At 34.9% G+C, this 20,514-nt stretch overlaps 2 protein-coding genes across 2 annotated transcripts; one reads left to right on the top strand and one right to left on the bottom strand.

Moving 5' to 3' along the window:
• The first annotated feature begins 406 nt into the window (after positions 1-406).
• Positions 407-1,682, top strand: LOC122303746 (ethylene-responsive transcription factor 3-like). The gene has a single exon (XM_043115677.1). It carries the CDS (start codon positions 741-743, stop codon positions 1,413-1,415), a length of 675 nt encoding a protein of 224 aa, XP_042971611.1. The 5' UTR covers positions 407-740; the 3' UTR covers positions 1,416-1,682.
• A 17,080-nt stretch (positions 1,683-18,762) lies between these two features.
• LOC122305616 (late embryogenesis abundant protein At1g64065-like) lies at positions 18,763-20,005 on the bottom strand. Its single transcript, XM_043118206.1, has one exon. The coding sequence runs from the start codon at positions 19,671-19,673 to the stop codon at positions 19,020-19,022; it is 654 nt and encodes a 217-aa protein (XP_042974140.1). The 5' UTR covers positions 19,674-20,005; the 3' UTR covers positions 18,763-19,019.
• Positions 20,006-20,514: the final 509 nt, after the last annotated feature.

Here is a 20,514-nt window from a genome sequence, read left to right as displayed (position 1 = left end):
TTTAGAGTTTTAAAGTTTTTCATATAAATTAAATTATGTTATTTTAATTAGAGAAATAATTTATATAAACTAAAAATAGACAAGTCCAGCACAAACTTTTGTAAAAATGTAGATCTTATATTAAAAGTATAAAAAAAAATTATTCTTTATTAGTGAAACCTACTTTTTTACAAAGAGTTTATAAATAATTTGTCTATTTCAAATTTATACCGAACATTAATTTTTTTTAGCAAACATTACTCTTTTAATTATATGAAAAATGTGTGTATTTACAAATATGATTTTTGTACTCCATTAGCATCCGGACAAAATGAAAAAAGAATAACATAATCGATGGCGAGGGGCATGCATAAGGTTATATAAAGCGTAATGTCATTACTTATTAAAAAGAAGAAGAAACGTATAGGCATTACAGTCTTTTCACATAGCCACGATTTCATACCTCCCCGCCCGGCTCCCCCGCATAAAAAAGCGAAGATCAAGCCAGGCAACGAAGCCCCGGAGATCTCTCATTCCGGAGAGAACAGAGAAGACACAGAGATAAATCCAGAGAAAAAAAAAATTTATAAAAAAAAAAGAAGCAGAGATGAAGAACAGCCTTTGATTATTAACTGGAGAAGGTAGGTGGCAGCATATAATTTGGAAGCTCTGTTTCTCCTCGACCCATCCACCCACCCACCCACCATCTCCAATATCCCCCTTTTTCGTTGTATACCTACGCTCTCTTTCGGCTTTTACCCATGCGGCGTGGAAGAACCGCAGATCCAGTAACAGTTCCCGGTAAAACATTCTGTCATGAAACTAATTCTAATACCCATTACAAGACCACCACCATCAAGGATGTTAAATTTAGAGGGGTTCGAAAGCGACCCTGGGGCCGTTTCGCCGCCGAGATCAGAGATCCCTGGAAGAAGACTCGTGTCTGGCTCGGTACGTTTGACTCGGCCGAGGATGCCGCCCGAGCCTACGACACCGCCGCCTTGTCCCTGCGTGGTCCCAAGGCCAAGATCAATTTCCCCTTAGATGCCATCCAACTCGCCCAGCTTCCGGTCCGGGAAGAGAGGAGGTTCTCGGCCGTTTCGGGTAAGTTTAATAATCCGATTCAGCAACCCCCCGCTAGGCCGACGTCGAGCAGTATGAGCAGCACGGTCGAGTCTTTCAGTGGACCCAGGGTGATCGTCCCGAGGATGAAGGCCGTGCCGCCGCCTCCCGTGCATCCGATCCCACCCGATGATTGCCGCAGCGACTGCGACTCGTCGTCCTCGGTGGTCGACGACAACGACGACGACTGTGTCCTCACTTCATCGTTCCGGAGGGTCCTGCCGTTCGATCTCAACCTATCGCCTCCGATGGACGGTGAGGATTTCGGCCTAAACGATGACGACGATATCCAAGCAACCGCTTTGTGTCTCTAATGACGCTATGGTCGGTCGTGGATCTAATGGTCACTTTTTTCTTTCAATTTCTCTCCGTTTTCTATCTTATTTTATCCAGAAAAAAAATCGATAATTTGATTTTTATTTCAAATCCCTCTCTGTATTAGGTTATGATGTATGAATAGTTGTATTTGTGTTGCCGTGCGGTCTGGGGGTTTCTTCAACTTTCATGGGCTACGAACATTTGTCTCTGTATTGTTGAAGCTATTTAGATCGGATTACAAAGCAGTCAGATGTGGGATCTAAGAGTTTTTCTTGACCTGATTTTCATCACCCATCTTGTCTCTCTCCTTTACTTACTGTACAAAAATTAACTTCCACAGATATAATAATCTTCTTTATGCTAAGTTTCTTTTTTCTTTTTTTCATTTTGTCAAATTACTAAATGGTGATGCCAGATTTGTTAGAGATTTACACTTATAAAAAAAAGATTTGTTAGAGATTAATTAGTGATTTTGGGATTATGGGTCTAATGATAAAAATTGTATGGGGTATGGAAATGTTAGAAGTGGGGGGTGGAGGAAGGTCTTCTTGGTCTGCCATTATGCTAGAGTTTTAAGATATTAATTAGGGAATTTGGGATTATGGGTCTAATGAGAAAAATATTATGGAGAATGGAAATTGGAAGAAGTGGAAGAAAATTAAGGGATTGTTTGGGTTGGGAGAACTTTTGAATCATGATATCTAATTAGTACAAATTTTTGAAATTTTTATACAAAATACTATAAACTATTCAACGTTGCTTAAATATTAAAATAAAATAATAATTGATTTAATTTTTAATTTTCATCACAATTAAATTTTCAAACTTCTTGGTTTGGCGAAGGGAAATGAGAAAGGAATACATGTTGATAGGGTTTTTGATAAGAACCATTTAATGCACATGTGATGCAGATTCTTGTACACTTGTGGTTGGGCATGATGCCATAATATCTTCCCCCACCCAGAGTCCAAGGCACTGCACCTTTCACGAGCCTTCCCCAGAGCCCCTAATCCATCCATCTATGCCTGTTGTGTCAGTTCCCTTCTTTCCCTTCCTATGGAGTAAGGGCTCTGAGAGAGAGAAAATCCATGTGATATTTGGCATATCCATGTGTGTTGTCTGTCTGTCACCGCCCTTAGCCAAATGAAAAAGAAGAAAAGGAATGTCTTTCATTATTTGCTTTAATTGGTGTTTTCTCTTTGATTCTTTTTTCGGCTTTGCATTTGCCCACGCTCCTAGGATTCCTCTTGAGCATATCCATGTTATGTGTACCTGCATTCGCTTTTTTTTTGCCTGTTTCCTGTTGTGGTTGTCTTTAATCCGTAAGCATCTTTCAGAACATGCACTCATTTTGTGATGTGCTTCCATTGTACAACAATCTAGTACCTTAAAAGCACCAGTGAGTATGTTTTTGTTTTTGGCCTTGCCCTGTACATGAAAGAAACCCTAGGCCAATCCCATCCGTTTCTATTACCTTAAGGTTTATGCCTATGGTACGTTAAAGTTTAAAGGTCTCCTTTCTGGTACATGGGATGCGGAGGTTTTCAATCATTTTGTTGTGTAAAGGAGCCGATGCGGCATGTGGAGGATGGTAAGTAGAAATTATGACAAACGTTTTGAGCCGAACTGTGGTTCTTGCTTCTTGTTCTTTTCATGTAAAATTGAGCAAGTTTGACCTGACTGATTATGATTAAGGGTACAGACTTCAGGTGCTGAAAACGGGCTTGGGCCCAAGAAAGGACGGATCAGAAATCAGAAATGCGATATTGAGAATGGCCTAACATTAGACACATCTAAAACGATCCTGAACTGAAAGGGTTCAGACCCAAGTACGTTGGGTCCAATACAAATAAACCCACCAATTACGTTTCTAGGCAATTAAATGGCTTGACTAAAGACTTTTTCATTGCGGTTGGTTGTTAAACTCAATTCAATTTATCTTAAATTAATCATTGATAGAATTTATTATTTTTTTAAATTTTTATAAAAAATTTAAAATTTATATCAACCTATTTCATACATTTTAACTTAAAAAATTAAACTCATTTTAACTTAAAAAAAATTAAATACATGTCAATGAGACTCATAAAATATCATTTTTACAATTTAATTCAACTCTATCTCAAAATCTAAAAGAGATAAATTGGAGGGCAAGAGGCACCTCAGCAAGTCACTGTGGAGTTCATAAGGGTATCCTCTTCATCCCAAGGAAGTTAGCTTACGTTTCTCAACAGTTGTCAAACTGTGATATGTCCAATCATATCTTAGTTTTATTATAACGAGTGTCTTGACTACACGAAAAGAAAAACTGCTAGATAGTTGCCACAAGCAATTATTGAAAAACACAATTTCCAATTCGATGGCTAGTAAATTTATAGTATTTACTTCAACTGCACAACATTAATTTTTTAGCTTTTTGGACAAAGCTCATGATCTTGTCTAAGTGGGAAAGAAAAAGACAATGGTTTGGAAGGTACAAATATGATCCCTTCGATATGTCCAGTGTGGTGGAATTTGGCTGCACATTGGGACTTGGGGATATCGGTGGAAACGTTAAGTGATGGATAGCATTGGCTTGGGATAAAAACAAAACATTCATATTTTCAAACCTCCCTATCTTTTGGCCATCACAACACCTTGCTTAAGAAGAACGACCTCTAACAGCCATTGGACTTCGGGGGAAGAAGCACAAAGGAGGAAATATTGGCAGATTGCCCACAAAATGTAACAACCATATCATGTCCTTAACCAATAAATAAAAAAAATGATAGAGATATAACTATTTAACTGCCTCCCCGTTGAATTTATTAGAATTTCATTAGTTTGAATTCAAAAAATGATAATTGTTAGGGGGTAAAATCCCCTTGGCTCAAAAGGCATTCCAGCCAACCCATTAAATAGTCACATTGAAAGACAAGTAGGAGAGAGGAAGGGGGAAAAAGAAAAATGAGATGTTAGAGAGAAATGAAGAGGGCAACAAAAATGAAAGAAAAGATGAGAAAAAAGAGAGGGTTACACATGCAAGGGAAGGAAGTGACATAAAACTGCCATTCCACACCACTCCCAAAGTCATAATAAAAAGGAGTTAGATCGGATGAGAATGAAACTTTTTCGAGAGGACTCCTTTAGCTTCTTTAACCTCAAGACGAGAGCTTCAGAGAAGGTGATATCCAGAAAATAAGTCTCTAACCTCCATTGTACAAAGAGAAATGAGAGACCATCAGAGATTGTTAAATATTTATATTATAGTGGATTTGCCATTCAAATGATCATTGGATATAGGTCTTGTGCCGAATCATGTAAACTTGTATGTCTCTATCTCCATTTATTTTTCCTATATTTATGTTTCATTCACTGTTATGAATGTACATACGGATACCATACAACTGTCTTATACCATCACCGGGGGCTCCAAACCACACCGATCGAGGCTTGTATCATCACCATAGGTTGGGGATGACTTTTTCTCCCATTTTGGCCGTTTTGTATTTTTTGGCATTAACAATAATAATTCTCCATGTTGAAAGGGACAAAACATCAAGAAGTGAGTAAGAGTGAACACGAGAGAGAAACTACTCTAAACAAAAGTGAGAAATCAGTTCTTTAGCCAGACATCAATCTTATATAGTCTTGCCAATGGCCCAACACTACACTATCGTGAGATCATATTCTCCCGCCCTATTAATACTGTTGCCCAGATGACTAACATAAGAGGGGGGGTGAATTGAATTGTATTAAAAAAATAACAATTATAAATCAAATATATAATATAAAATATAAACAAAATATGAAATAACAATAAATATAAAGAGTAAGGGTAAGAGAGAAGCAAACTCAGTATGTTAATGAGGTTCGGCCCCACTGCCTACGTCCTCGCCTCAAGCTACCCCTTGAGGATTCCCAAATTCACTATTCAACCTCTTTCAGGTGGAGATAGAAACCTATTACACCTTTGAACAACACCGCTATAAAGGATCCGTGTAGAACACCCTCTACACTTGCAATCACCTTACACGTGGTGATTCAACTATTCTCCGTGTAGAATACTTTCTACACGCACAAGGGTTATACACACCCTTTTTCTGATACAAAAGCTGATAGTGGGTAGGTTATCAGAAAACACTCCTCAATGAGTGAAATAAGAACAATACAGCGCAAACTATATCTCTCAAAATGAACAAGGATTAAGACTCAATACTTAGAGAAGAGAGAATGAAAGTTTTGAATGAATGTTATATGCTCTTGGTGTTGTAAATGTGAAACTCTCAAATGATCTATTTATACGCATATGAGACTTCATATTCAAATTTAAAAAGATTCACATGCCAAAGACAACATAATTCACTTTTTCAAAAAAACCAAATAAAAGGTTATTCTTTTTCAATTGTCAAAGACAACATCATTAATTTTTTTCAAAAAAATCAAACCTAATCTTTTACTTTTGGCATATGACAAAAAGAGCACACTTTCCTTTTCAAAAAATTCAAACCTAATCTTTTACTTTTTCATATGACAAAAGGAGCACACTTTCCTTTTCAAAAAATTCAAACCTAATCTTTTACTTTTTGTATATGACAAAATGAGCACACTTTACTTTTCAAATTTTTCAAACAAAATCATTTACCTTTTGTATAAGTCTAAAAAAGCATCAATTACTTTTGAAAATATTCAAATAAAACATGCACATGTGAAAAATGACAATCAATCATCTTTAATATTTTCAAAATTCAACCCTTTAATCAAGGCATGCACATGTAAAAGATGACAATCAATCATCTTTCAAAATTTTCAAATTTAATTTTTAAAAATATTCATGCACATGTAGAAAATGTATTTTAATGCTTTATGATAAAATATTAATTTTGAGCATTAATCCTAATTTCGAATTTTAAAAGATTTACAACATTATTCTATGACTTTAATGTGAACTTATTTCCTTCTTGCTCATGCTTGGTTATTTGATGTGTTTGATTCCATTGTGTGAACAACTTGAGTTTGAAACTCCTTTAGTTTTTGAATTCATTTGTTATCATCAAAATCCATGTGTAGATTTATAATCGCATGAAACTTGAAACCTTGGTTTCAACAATTTTCCCCTTTTTGATGATGACAAATACTTGATAGAACTTGAAACCTGTATTAATACTTAAGCTCCCCCTGAAAATATGCGTTAGTTTTTCAAGCAAAAGTATAAATATAATTCCAAGCACATATAACAAGTTTAGCAATTTAAACAATGTTAATGTTCTAGTCTAAAACTTCTCCCCCTTTTGGCATCATTAAAAAGGATCAGAAGCAAATAAATAGACTGAAAAAAATGATGCGTTTAATAGTCACTGTAGATAGTTGAAAAAAGAGCCGTCCGTGACCCGACAAATGCTGCAAAGTCTCGAGGCCTAACTCTATGAATTTAGTGCGGCTGGAGATTTAAACAATCGCTTGATGTTGTTGACAAACGTGATTGAAGGCTCTTAGTTGCTATAAAAAAATGATCATTTTCATCTATCGGATGCCAAAAAAATAATCGCTTCTTGACCTGAGTTCTGTTTTTCCACAACGATAGAATGGCTGAGCAATTTTCTTCCACTAATGTTCCAGACTTGAATCAGGAACCCTTGACGCATCAATCATCAATCTTCTCTCCTGAGGCCGTTAATACCATGATAGGAGCAGTGAACCGTTTTTCTAGTAAGGCTGATTCTGAGATTATTGCAGAATCAAGAATGCTCAGTAGTCAATATGCTGCCTCTGTTACGATCATGTTTCGGAGGTTAATGGCGAGGGTGAGTGAGATTGATCATCTTAAAATGCAAATATTTGAGTTACGACAGAAGCTTGCTAATAAGGATAGTGAGAATAAAAGGCTAAAGCAAGAAAACCAAGAGTTGAAAAAATTTACAGATTGGTATGCTCATGATCTGCAACCACGAATAGAAGAGCTGGAACGAGAAAGGGTTTAGATACAAGGTCAACATCGGCAGATAACAGCAGAGGTTCATCGTTTACTAGAAAAATAGGGATAATCTACTGTTAATCTCGCTGGCGTAGTAAGAAAACTTTTGACAATGTATGTCCAGCATATCTTGTATTTCTTTTGACTAAATAAGATTTGAAGAGACAATAGTTTGTCTTATTCTTTATGCTATCTCTATAAAATCAGTCCTGAAGTTCATCCAATCTGCATCAAGTTTTCATCTCATCTCTATAACTCATCTGCATTCCTTCAGCATTCTCGTTTTAAGTCTTCTATTCTTTTCTCAATGGCTCATTCTTCTAACATTTCTCTAGATCCATCTATGAGGCATTCTGCATCTCAACCTCCTGTCCTTTTTGCAGCTGCCATTGGTGCCATGTTGCAGCAAGAAAATAATAATCTGACTAATAAGTCAGATTCTGATACTATTTATGACTTGGTGAGTCTTGGGACTCGCTACTCTTCCTCTATTGTTGCTTTTTCTCAGCGGCTATAAGCCAAAAATCATGAAGTTGAAAAGCTCAAAGAACAAATTGTTGTACTTCAACGAATTGTTCAAGAGTCTCACACAAGGGAATGAATCATTCCGCAGAAGAATAAACAGTTGAAATCTTTATTAGATTCTTCATTTCGCTTGCCGGTTCCCATGGATAAGAATGACATGATATTGTATGAAGAGAATGAGCGTCTCAAATATGAGGCTAAGAATCTCAAGTTTATGTAAAAGTATTTAAAAAATCTATCTCTATTTTTATTGACTCTGGTCTATCTTTTAAGAGATATTCATAGCATGCATCATACCTATTTCTCTTCTGATCATACATAATCTATCTTCTGGTAAAGATTTTGTGAAAATATCTGCTAACTGATCGTGTGTGTTTGTGAACTCTAATATTATATTACCTTTTTGCACATGATCTCGAAGAAAATGATACCTTATTTCAATATGCTTAGTTCTAGAATGTTGTATTGGGTTCTTTGAAAGATTTATAGCACTTGTATTATCACATTTGATTGGAATGTGATTATACATGAGTTTAAAATCTTCAAGTTGTTGCTTCATGTAGAGAACTTGAGCACAACAACTACCCGCAGTAACATATTCTGCCTCAGTAGTAGATAGTGCAACAGAATTTTGTTTTTTACTAAACCAGGAAACTAGTACATGACCTAAGAAATGACATGCTCCACTAGTGTTTTTTCGATCTATTTTACAGCCAGCATAATCTGCATCTGTGTAGCTGATTAGATCGAAAGATGTGTGCTTAGGATACCATAACCCTAGGTTAATTGTACCACTAAGATATCTAAGAATGCGCTTAACTGCAATTAAATGTGATTCTTTTGGAGATGATTGAAAGCGTGCACATAAGCACACACTAAACATAATATCTGGTCTACTGGCTGTTAAATATAATAAGCTACCAATCATACCTCGATATATCTTCGAGTCAACTGACTTACCGGATTTATCTTTATTAAGTTTAGTTGATGGGCTCATTGGTGTTCCAATTTCCTTAGCATTTTCCATCCCAAACTTCTTCAGTAATTCCTTAACATATTTTGATTGATTGATGAATGTCCCACTTTTTGCTTGCTTAATTTGCAATCCGAGAAAGAATGTAAGTTCTCCCATCATGCTCATCTCAAATTCTTCCTGTAAAGTCTTAGCAAAAACTTGACACATATTTTCATTAGTAGCACCGAATATTATATCATCAACATAAATCTAAATCAAAAGAATATCATCATTTTCATATTTTATGAAAAGAGTTGTGTCGATTTTTCCTCTTGAAAAACCTTTTTCAATCAAGAAACCACTAAATCTTTCGTACTAAGCTCTAGGAGCTTGTTTAAGTCTATATAGTGCTTTTGTGAGTTTGAAAACATGATTTGGGGAAATATGATTTTCAAAACCTGGAGGTTGTTCAACATATACCTCTTCATTTATAAAACTATTTAAGAAAGCACTTTTAACATCCATTTGAAAAAGTTTGAAATCTTTATAACAAGTATATGCAAGTAGCATTCGAATAGCTTCTAATCTTGCGACAAGTGCATGTCTCATCATAATCGATTCCTTCTTCTTGATTAAAACCTTGGGCTACAAGTCGAGCTTTATTTCTAGTAATGACTCCGGATTCATCTTTCTTGTTTCTAAAAACCCATTTTGTTCTAATAATAGTATGATTTTTGGGTCTAGGAACAAGTGTCCAAATATCATTTCTTTCAAACTGATTCAACTCTTCTTGCATAGCTAGAATCCAAGATTCATCAAGAAGTGCGTCATCAATATTTTTGGGTTCAATTTGAGATAGAAAAGCAGTATGATTGCAAATATTTCTAAGAGATGATCGAGTACTTACACCTTGTGAAGGTTCTCCCAAAATTTGTTCCACTGGATGATCTTTCACAAATTTCCACTGTTTGATTGCATCTTGTATTAAATTTTGATGATCTTTCCTGATGGCTCCATGTTAAACTTCCTCTATTATTTTCTCTTTGTTGAGATTGAGACTTTCCGTATTATTTATACCTCCTGTTTCTTCATCAATAGATTTCTTGGAGAGTGAAGAATTAGATTCATCAAATACTACATGCATAGATTCTTGTACAGTCAAAGTCTTTTTATTGAATACTCTATAAGTTTTACTATTAATAGAATACCCGAAAAAGATACCTTCATCAGATTTTGCATCAAATTTGCCTAAATTATCTCTGTCATTCAAAATAAAACATTTGCATCCAAATACATGAAAGTAACCAATGTTGGACTTTTTCTCATTCCAAAGCTTATAGGGGGTTTTATTTAACTTAGACCTTAGCGTAACTCTATTTATAACATAACATGCAGTACTTACCGCTTCGGCCCAAAAATAACTAGGCAAGTTGTTCTCATTGAGCATTGTTCTTGCCATCTCTTGAAGAGATCTATTTTTCCTCTCTACTACCCCATTTTGTTGAGGAGTTCGAGAAGCAGAAAAATTATGCACAAAACTGTTTTCATCACAAAATGTTTCAATATTTTTATTAACAAACTCTTTTCCCCTATCACTTCGGATACTTGAAATAGTATATCCCTTTTCATTTTGAATTCTCTTGCATAACTTGGTAAAAACATTATGTGCCTTATCTTTATGAGCAAGAAAGATGACCCAAGTATATCTAGAGAAATCATCAACAATAACAAATGCATAATATTTTCCTCCTAGACTTGCAACTCTATTTGGTCAAAAAAGATCCATGTGTATCAGTTGCAGTGGTCTAGTAGTGGAAATATGTTTCTTAGTTTTAAAAGAAGTTTTTGTTTGTTTACCAAATTGACATGCATCACAAATTTTGTCTTTAAGAAAATATGTTTTTGGTAAACCTCTCACAAGATCATTTTTTGAAAGTTTGGAAATAAGTTCCATGTTGGCATGACCTAGTCTTCTATGCCATAACCAACTAGTTTCATTTTGAGCTGAAAAATAAATTGCATCTTGTGGGGTAATTTCTTCAAAATCGATTGTATAAACATTGTTACTTCTAAAAGCAATAAAACAAATATTACAATCATGATCATTCAAAATAATGCATTTATCCATTTTGAAAGTAACTGTAAATCCTTTATCACATAATTGACTTATGCTCAAAAGATTATGTTTTAGACCTTCAACAAGTAGAACATCTTTAATTATGAGAGAAGATTCATTACCAATTTTACATATTCCCACGATCTTCCCTTTCGAGTTGTCTCCAAATATCACGTGTCATTCTTCTTTAGATCTAAGATCAAAGAACATAGTCTTGTCTCCCGTCATGTGTCTTGAACATCCACTATCTAAAAACCATTTGTTTTTGCTTGTGGAAGACTTCATACATACCTATAAAAACAATTAAAATGATTTTTCTTGGTACCCAAGTTCTTTAGGTCCTTTATTTATTAGTATTAGAAGAAACAAGATTTTTAGGTACCCATATGGTCCTAATAGTCATTGTATGATTTCTTCTAATAGGACAAGTATGATAATTATGACCATTTCTATTACAAAAATTGGAAATAGCATGTGACATATATGAAAAACTTGAATGATTATAATAATATCCTTTTTTGACAAAATTATTTTTATGAAAAGAATTTTGAATATTAGTCTTTGATGTAGAATGATTATCAAAGAAATTTTTATAAGGTTTGTATTTTTGTTTTGGCATATATCCCAAATCTGCCTTGTCAAAAACACATCTTTGACTACCAAGAAGTTTTTCAAAATTTCTTTTTCCATTCGTAAAGTTTTCAACAATATTTTCTAAATCGGTTTTCTTCTTATTCAATTCAAGATTTTCATCTTTCAAAATGATACTTTCTTTTCTTAAAATCTCAATTTCATTTGTTAAAGAAAAATTTTTCTTTTTCAAAACAGTATATTTGATACCCAATTTTTCAAATTCCTCATAAACCTCTTCTAAAACATTTTGCAATTCTTCATATGAAGGATTTTCAATATTCTCAAGATTTGTTACCTCAATGTCATCTTTAGCCATAAGACAAAGATTTGCTGATTCTTCATTGCTTGCTTCACTATCTGAGCTACTTGAATCATCATCCCATGTAACTTTCATTGCTTTCTTGCCCTTGTTTCGATCTTTCTTTAGTAGAGGATAATTTGGCTTGATATGACCAGACTCTTCTTCTTCCTTTTTGACCTTTACTCCATCAACCACTTTTGTTGGAATATAAGGTCCATTTACAATACATTTCTAGATTTCTCTACCTTGAACTTGAAGAAATATTCTCATTCTAACTTTCTAGAATGAGTAATTATCTCCACAAAAGAGTGGAGGTTGACTGCTAGATTGACTTTCACCAAATGAAGCTGCAATGTTAGTCATAAGATCTTAACTGAAAAGATAGTTAATCTTATAATAGAGCTCTTAGCTCTGATACCAATTGTTGCCCAGATGACTAACACAAGAGGGGAGGTGAATTGAGTTGTATTAAAAAAATACTAATTATAAATCAAATATATAATATAAAATATAAACAAAATATGAAATAACAATAAATATAAAGAGTAAGGGCAAGAGAGAAGCAAATTCAGTATGTTAACGAGGTTCAGCCATACTGCCTACGTCCTCGCCTCAAGCTACCCCTTGAGGATTCCCAAATTCACTATTCAACCTCCTTCAGGTGGAGATAGAAACCTATTACACATTTGAACAACACCGCTACAAAGGATCCGTGTAGAACACTCTCTACATTTGCAATCACCTTATACGTGGTGATTCAACTATTCTCCATGTAGAATACTTTCTACACGCACAAGGGTTATACACACCCTTTGTCTGATACAAAAGCTGATAGTGGGTAGGTTATCAGAAAACACTCCTCAATGAGTGAAATAAGAACAATACAACGCAAACTATATCTCTCAAAATGAATAAGGATTAAGGCTCAATGCTTAGAGAAGAGAGAATGAAAGTTTTGAATGAATGTTGTATGCTCTTGGTGTTGTAAATGTGAAACTTTCAAATGATCTATTTATAGACATATGAGACTTCATATTCAAATTTAAAAAGATTCACATGTCAAAGACAATATCATTCACTTTTTCAAAAAATTCAAATAAAAGGTTCTTTTTTTTCAATTGTCAAAGACAACATCATTCATTTTTTTCAAAAAAATCAAACCTAATCTTTTACTTTTGGCATATGACAAAAAGAGCACACTTTTCTTTTCAAAAAATTCAAACATAATCTTTTACTTTTTGCATATGACAAAAGGAGCACACTTTCTTTTTCAAAAAATTCAAACCTAATCTTTTACTTTTTGTATATGACAAAATGAGCACACTTTACTTTTCAAATTTTTCAAACAAAATCATCTACCTTTTGTATAAGTCTAAAAAAGTATCAATTACTTTTGAAAATATTCAAATAAAACATGCACATGTGAAAGATGACAATCAATCATCTTTAATATTTTCAAAATTCAACCCTTTAATCAAGGCATGCACATGTAAAAGATGACAATCAATCATTTTTCAAAATTTTTAAATTTAATTTTTAAAAATATTCATGCACATGTGGAAAATGTATTTTAATGCTTTATGATAAAATATTAATTTTGAGCATTAATCCTAATTTCGAATTTTAAGAGATTTACAACATTACTCTATGACTTTAATGTGAACTTATTTCCTTCTTGCTCATGCTTGGTTCTTTGATGTGCTTGATTCTATTATGTGAACAACTTGAGCTTGAAACTCCTTTATTCTTTGAATTCATTTATTATCATCAAAATCCATGTGTAGATTTATAATCACATGAAATTTGAAACCTTGGTTTCAACAAATACCCTTTTCCATTTGGGTTGTTATTGCCAATTGCATTTTGATTATAATTATTTGTTCAAATATCATTTTGGCCTTTGTTTCAAGTTATAATCATTGTTGTTATCCAAATAATCTTCACTTGTTTATCCTCTTCTATGGATGCACTAGAATAGCAAGACTTGACTCTGAAGCTAACTAAAAAGAGCTTAAAAAAGAGTTCTGACTACGAGTCATTGCCCTGAACTTAAAGATCGACTAGTCTACCTTCAATTCTTTAACTGTTGCTCGAGAAGATTTGGACATATTGATTTGCAAATAAGGAGAAGATATTAGACCTTGACTAAAAGGGAAATAGAGAAGCGCTCTTTCTATAGGCGGTGACAATTGAGAGGTTGTCACATAGCATTCCTAATCATATGGAAAGAGAGGTCAAATGGTCTTGGATCTCATCCACCAAGACTTCCCTCAATATCCTGGAGAAACCCTCTTTTTAACCTTCAAGCTCTAGATCAAACCAAGTACTTCCAATGGACTTCTGTGATAAGATGGCCAATGGTGGGGCATTCTGGGAAAAAACGTTTAAACAAAACAAAGAGAGAAAGGCAAATAGAGGATATGAAGGAGAAAAGGAAAAAGACCCTACTAACGAAGGGACTCTTGCTCATAATTACGAAACTAGATGTAATTAAAGGAAAATGGGGTATACATATGATAGGAGGGCACGGTTAAGCAAGTAAGTGAAGCCTCTCTTGTGCTTAGCAAAGAGGTAGTAGCATTTGGGGTGACAAGAATTCAATTTTCCAGATAAGCTAGCATGGCTCTTGCTTGCTGGCTAAATCGCATCTACCCTTAGCTGTAAATCCTGATGTTTCATTCGTTAAACAGATTTGTGTACCAGATTTCCTTCGCTAGCCAACCATGCCTATTTACTTGATTGATTGGTCAGACCTTGATGTTGTGACTCAGGCATTGCTCAATGGAGGAGCAAGGCTTATAGACGTACTGAAGCTTCCTGGAACTACAGGAAGATATAACTAGAAAGAGATGATAATAGATGAAAGGTTTGCATCTGCTCGTCTCTTAGATAGGAGAATGGAGAGCTTATGGACAAAAAATGAAGATTTTGGCGGCTTTTACCACTCAAGCTCAATGTTCACAAGAGTGCCCAATGATGCTGATTAGGGCCCTCTTCCAAAGTACAATATGCCAAAACTGAAGATGAGATTGAAAGCTGCCATACAAGATTAGAGAATAGATAGAAAGGTGCTATGTTTAGTATCAAGGTGATTTTGTTTCTGTTTTATATATGGGGGTCCGTGCAACATTTCCACAATATCGTTATGATTAATCAATTAATGGGACTTGATCGGAAAGTGTTCTTACCTTTATCATTAGCTTGGGCACTCCTCAAGTTAGGAACCAAGCCACACTTTTTGGACACTTAATTCTATTATTTCTGATTGTGTTACTCTCCTTATTGTTTGTAACTTTGTTAGCAATGATAAGAAAAAAAATAAAACAAGAAGTGAAATCAACCACACATGATACAAAATTTACATAGTTTAACAACATACCTAACCCTAAACAATGGGTTGGGTCATCTAGGGGTGTGCAACCGGATTTGGATATCCGGCCATAACTGGATTCAGATCTGGATTCTAAAAAACAGGCTGAAAATCGGATTCAATCTGGATATCCGAATTTTTTCATTTTTTGACTTAAAACCCACATATTTGGATTATAACTGAATTTAATCTGGGTTTTTAATTTTTTTTTAAAAGAAAAAGACTTTAAAACTTTTTTTTAAAAAATATAGCACTTTAAAAAAAAAAAATCTGATATCATGTTTAAATTCCCCAGATTTTTTTAAAAAATAATTTAAACACTTTTTAAATTTTATTTTATAAAAAAATAAATAAAAATGCAAAATAGATAATATTGTTGATACATCACAATGCAAAGCATAAATTTACAAATAACAAAATAAATAATAATATATCACAACAAATTAAACTAATAATAATGCAACGACACAAAACACCATAAACTCCATATGGGTTGTTAGGGGGAAAAATTTCTCCCAGTAGTTCGACCCAACCCAAGCAGGCATGGCACCCGGCCCAAGGCCAGACCTAAGGCTGTCCGGCTCCGGGCCACATAACAGTAGGTATCATAGCCCAAGAGGACGTAGGTCAAGCCAATGGGCTGGGTGGATTGTGATCCAAAGGGCACTTAGCACTCCTAATGCCAGGGAAGAAGCAGCACGCCACCTCGATGAGACAACATGATCTGACACCCTCCTCAAGCCAATCATCATTAATTGGGCTCTAACAGGGGCCACTCAAGGAGGTAGGGCATGGAGCTCCCAACCCTTGAGACAAGTTTAAGTATCCCCTCGAGCACCATAGAAAGGTAGGTTAAAAAAAGAACTCCACATCTCCTGAGAGTTTTCCTCTAAACGAGATTAACTTAAGTATCAGAGGCTCCATTCGACGACCCCCTAGGCTGCTGGAACTGTGAGTGATTTTATGTATGCAGTTAAGAGAATGCTTGAGCCCCCAAGAAGTCCGGCCCAAGGGCATACGAAACACAACGTTAACATGGGTCATAATCCTTGGAGTCATCATCCATTAACTCAGGGAATGCTCCTTCCAACACCAATGGTCGAGCCTGCCAATTATTGAGAAATGTAATCAAGCAAACATATTGAATTCAACAAACTAGTTATGAAAACATTTTGCTAAATATATAATCCCAAATCTCTTGTAGGATTTATTACCTTTTTGGTTCCAGCAGATGATGCAGATCCATTAGCTTGATTTATTCCATGATGCGCATATGGAATATGAGTCCATGAGATTTTCCATTAATACCTCATAAACTAAACCCAAAAGCTGCCAAAAAGAGAAAGGAAGATCAATAAAACCTTAAATTCAGCTGCCAAAAGATAAAATGAAGATACAAATAAAGGCCTGCTTGCATTTACACAGATTTTAGAACACTCCAATTTTGACAGAGAGTTGAGAACATCAATACTCTAGGATCTATAATATTTGAAGTAGTTCCTTCGCTGAGGTTTCTCCAAGCCCGAAGGATGGAAATATATATATGATTTTAATTACTTAATGGGCAAAGGCAGCTACTAAGAGCATTTATTTTAATTAGGATATTGGTACTAACACTAATTTCATGTCCTTCTACGATACAAATTATACCCATTAAATATTAATCTCCCTCTCTATAATACTTACTTGATCCTCTAAATTTGACTTGTATTCTTGGGAATTTGAACTCCTTGGCAGTTTTCACATCAAGAGTGGTATGATATACAATATTGCACTCAAGAGTTGGCAGTCTAATTTAGTGCATAAAGAAGAGTTTTCAATGCATAGGGTGAGAGTCCATATGTTTAAGTTGCTGAAGTTGAAGGAAGAGGGCTACCTTAAGCAGAAATGTTTTTTAGACGCTTAATAAAAATACAAGCCAATTATAGATATTCAAATGGAGGCTCCAAAAGCTGGGACTCCTTCACTCCCATTAGCACAAAAGCTCTTTTGTATTTTTTAGCAACACTAAGTATTTGGTATGTTGAGTTCCATTTAGTAAGAATATTTAGACACATAATTTGAAACTTATAGATTTTTCTTCACTTTTACCCATTTCAGACTAATTAATTTGTTTTTCTTTAAAACCAAAAAGAAAAGATATTATATATATGTGTATATATAGTTCTCAAGTGATTGATGTGAGGAGAGGCATCGAGTCAAAGATCATTAATTTGAAAATTTTCTACAATGAAAATTTTTTGCAAAACTGCAAAAAATTTTCTGAGGAACATGTAAATCTCACAAATTTCGTTCACATTTGGGTACATAGCTTTCCTCATTTTGTGAAATAAAAAATATACTTGAATTAATGTTGGTTCTCCATTATTTACAAACAAAACCCTAAAACACAAAAATCCTTAAACACCCATCGTTTACAAACAAAAACCAACAATCCAACACTCAACAATCCAACACTCATAATCAAATTGAAATTCACTTCAAGACTAAAATAGAGTAGAGAAAGAGAGAGATGACCGTACTGATAACGGCGACATTTGAGAGAGACAGAGAGGACAAAATTGTCATCAGCGGCAATGAATGATGTGGTCCTATGGATATGTACGGCGGCGCCCTCTCACCGATGGCAACGAACAATGGCTTGTGATTCTTGCTAGGGTTTGGGGTTCAAGAGATGAGAGAGAAGGCACAAGGCAGAGACGATGACTTGGTCACTTGAGAGTTGAGAGACACTTGGAAAAAATGAGAGGATTTGAGAGTCTTCTTTAGAGTTTGGGTAGTAAGAATATGAACGACACTGTTTTTGTTAAAGCAGATTTTTTTTTGAAAAAAAAAAGAGAAGGGGATCCAGTTACGAATACTAGGTAATAAAACTAGATCCGTAACTGGATTCGAGTTTCATTAACTGCCCGAATTCACCATGATTCCGGGTTTCAAATTAGACTAGAAAAAATCCAGCCCGATTCAACACCCTTAAGGTCATAAAATTGGGCCACTACAAACATAATAAGACTCCACACATAAAAGCCCAACAATTCCCTCTTTTGAGTATGTTCTTCTTTTGGAGGACTACTAGTGTGAAAAGTATATCTTCCAAATGTCCAATTTGTTGTGAGGTCCACAGAAAAAGTGGTACTTAATACATTATATTGTGTATCTAAACATGATTCTTTCTATACATATAAATAATTTTCCTTGAAAGTAGAAGTGTAGGTGGTACTGTTTTGTTCACATGATATAATACTTGGGCAGATTTGATTTCTTTATGTTGCTTCTAGTAATAATAGCCAAAAAAGTGACTCATTTCGTCAACACACAGGAATATCCTCTCAACATCATATGTATACGAACCTATATATGGTACTGGTGCAGCCATATGCCATGTATTTTAAAAATCATGAGAAGACGACATTGTTATTAAATAGCATTCCCCTTTACATTACAACTAGAATGCTTTTATTAATATCAACCTTGAGCCAATATTGATGGTAGTTTGATTCAGATTAAGATCCATTTGAAAGAGAAATAACACGTGTGCATGTGTGTCTATATGTAAGAAACCATGCAGGAGCATATGCTCAAGGAAGTAGTGACAAATACGTACGAGACCTAATAAATTTAAAAAAATATATATTCTATTCTCACAAAATGGATTCAAAAAAAAAAAAAACTACAAATTCAACAAAAACTAAAAACTAAAACTAAAAGACAAAAACAAAGAAAACTGCTAAACTGTTATACATATGTTCAGTCGCAATTCAATTGGACAACCTTTGTTGACAAATGGATGGGCATGGTGCAGTTCATTTTGGCGGCCTTCTTCTTCTTCATCACAAACATCAATTCCACTTTCCCACTGAGTTTGGCATGGCTATTTAGAGTCAACACCCCTGCACCCAATTCACTTCCGAGAGTACTCGAAGTCGTGCTCATTGGCAGGGCATTTGAATTCACGCTCACAGTAACAGTAACTGTTTTAGTAGAACGGAACCCAGCTTTACCCTTAGGAATACTGACTTGCCCTACTGTCACGCCTTGGTAAGTGAACATGGCATTGGTGCTTTCATATTTGTAGGGGCCAAAGTTGTTGTTCTTGATCCTTACTTGGGTCGTGAAGCTTATGTCAAACAAAGGTGATGTTTGGTTTCCAGTCTTCACATCTTGAAGCGTGACCGTTCCCAACCTGACCTTGGGGGTCTTCACACGCATCACAGTGAGTGAAAATGCCGTGATAACTATGACCTGAAACACAATAAACGCAGCAATATATATGCCCAACTTGATCCTTTTCTTCTTTCGGAGCTCCTGATCGGATTGTAAAGTTGCCGATTCTTCATCTCTGCTCGGCTGCTTATGTGTTGGTGCTGAGGGGTATGCTTGCTGGTTCACTTTCTCTGCCATTTTCTTTCTCTTGGAAAAGGAAATTGAAACGTCTTGCTGTGTTTCTATATAATACTGTAGTTGCTTTTTGTGCTGTGATCAAGAGTCGAGATTAATATTGTAAGCTGGGAGCTGCTTGTGAGGAGAAATGGTGGGAGAGTGTTGTGCTATGTATAGACTCCAGACAATTTGTCTGCGAGGAAGAGGAGGTGAAGGGAGATCAGCAGGGCGCTTCCTAGAAAAGGTGACTTCGGTTGGGGACGGCAATTTTTATTCAGCCAACGCGGCTGTGGTACTGGATTTTCTCAACTTCTAGATGGTCTCTGGCTCAGATTAATGATGCTTCTACTCGTTTTTCCCTATGACGCGTTGCGAAGGTTTTTTCAATCGTCAGTTTATTTCGCATTTAATAATAATGGTAGAGATAATTTTAGATGTTAAGCTCAGCACCCCTTTAAATAAGGATATGTTTATAAGAAATTTTATATGGGGGTGCGGGGCCCATATAATACCCCTGCATCTAGTTCCCCTAGCGGGAGCGAGGAAGGCTCAACCCCGTCCCGCATTTCTTCCACCCCACCCCTTATATATATAAACATAAATATTTATATATATACAAAAACATAAATATAGGTTTATATATTTATCTTTATATTTTACAAATTGTGTATATATAAATATGTATATATATATATTACAATTTGTCAAACTTGTTTACAAAATATGTATTAGTAAGTTTAAAAACCATATAATTTAAAACTATTACACTACAACTTACATAAAATATACATTAGCAAATTTAAAAACTACATATTTTTAAATTACAGTCATATTTACAAAATTTAAATTTACAATCTAGATC

This window comes from Carya illinoinensis, chromosome 3, assembly GCF_018687715.1.
Source record: "Carya illinoinensis cultivar Pawnee chromosome 3, C.illinoinensisPawnee_v1, whole genome shotgun sequence".
Classification (NCBI taxonomy): Eukaryota; Viridiplantae; Streptophyta; class Magnoliopsida; order Fagales; family Juglandaceae; genus Carya; species Carya illinoinensis.
The sequence above is the reverse complement of the archived record's forward strand: the minus strand, read 5'-3'. Positions and strand labels throughout refer to the sequence as shown.

Coding starts and splice junctions, on each gene's coding strand:
- LOC122303746 (XM_043115677.1), top strand. CDS start 741: ATGCGGCGTGGAAGAACCGCAGATCCAGTAACAGTTCCCGGTAAAACA.
- LOC122305616 (XM_043118206.1), bottom strand. CDS start 19,673: ATGGCAGAGAAAGTGAACCAGCAAGCATACCCCTCAGCACCAACACAT.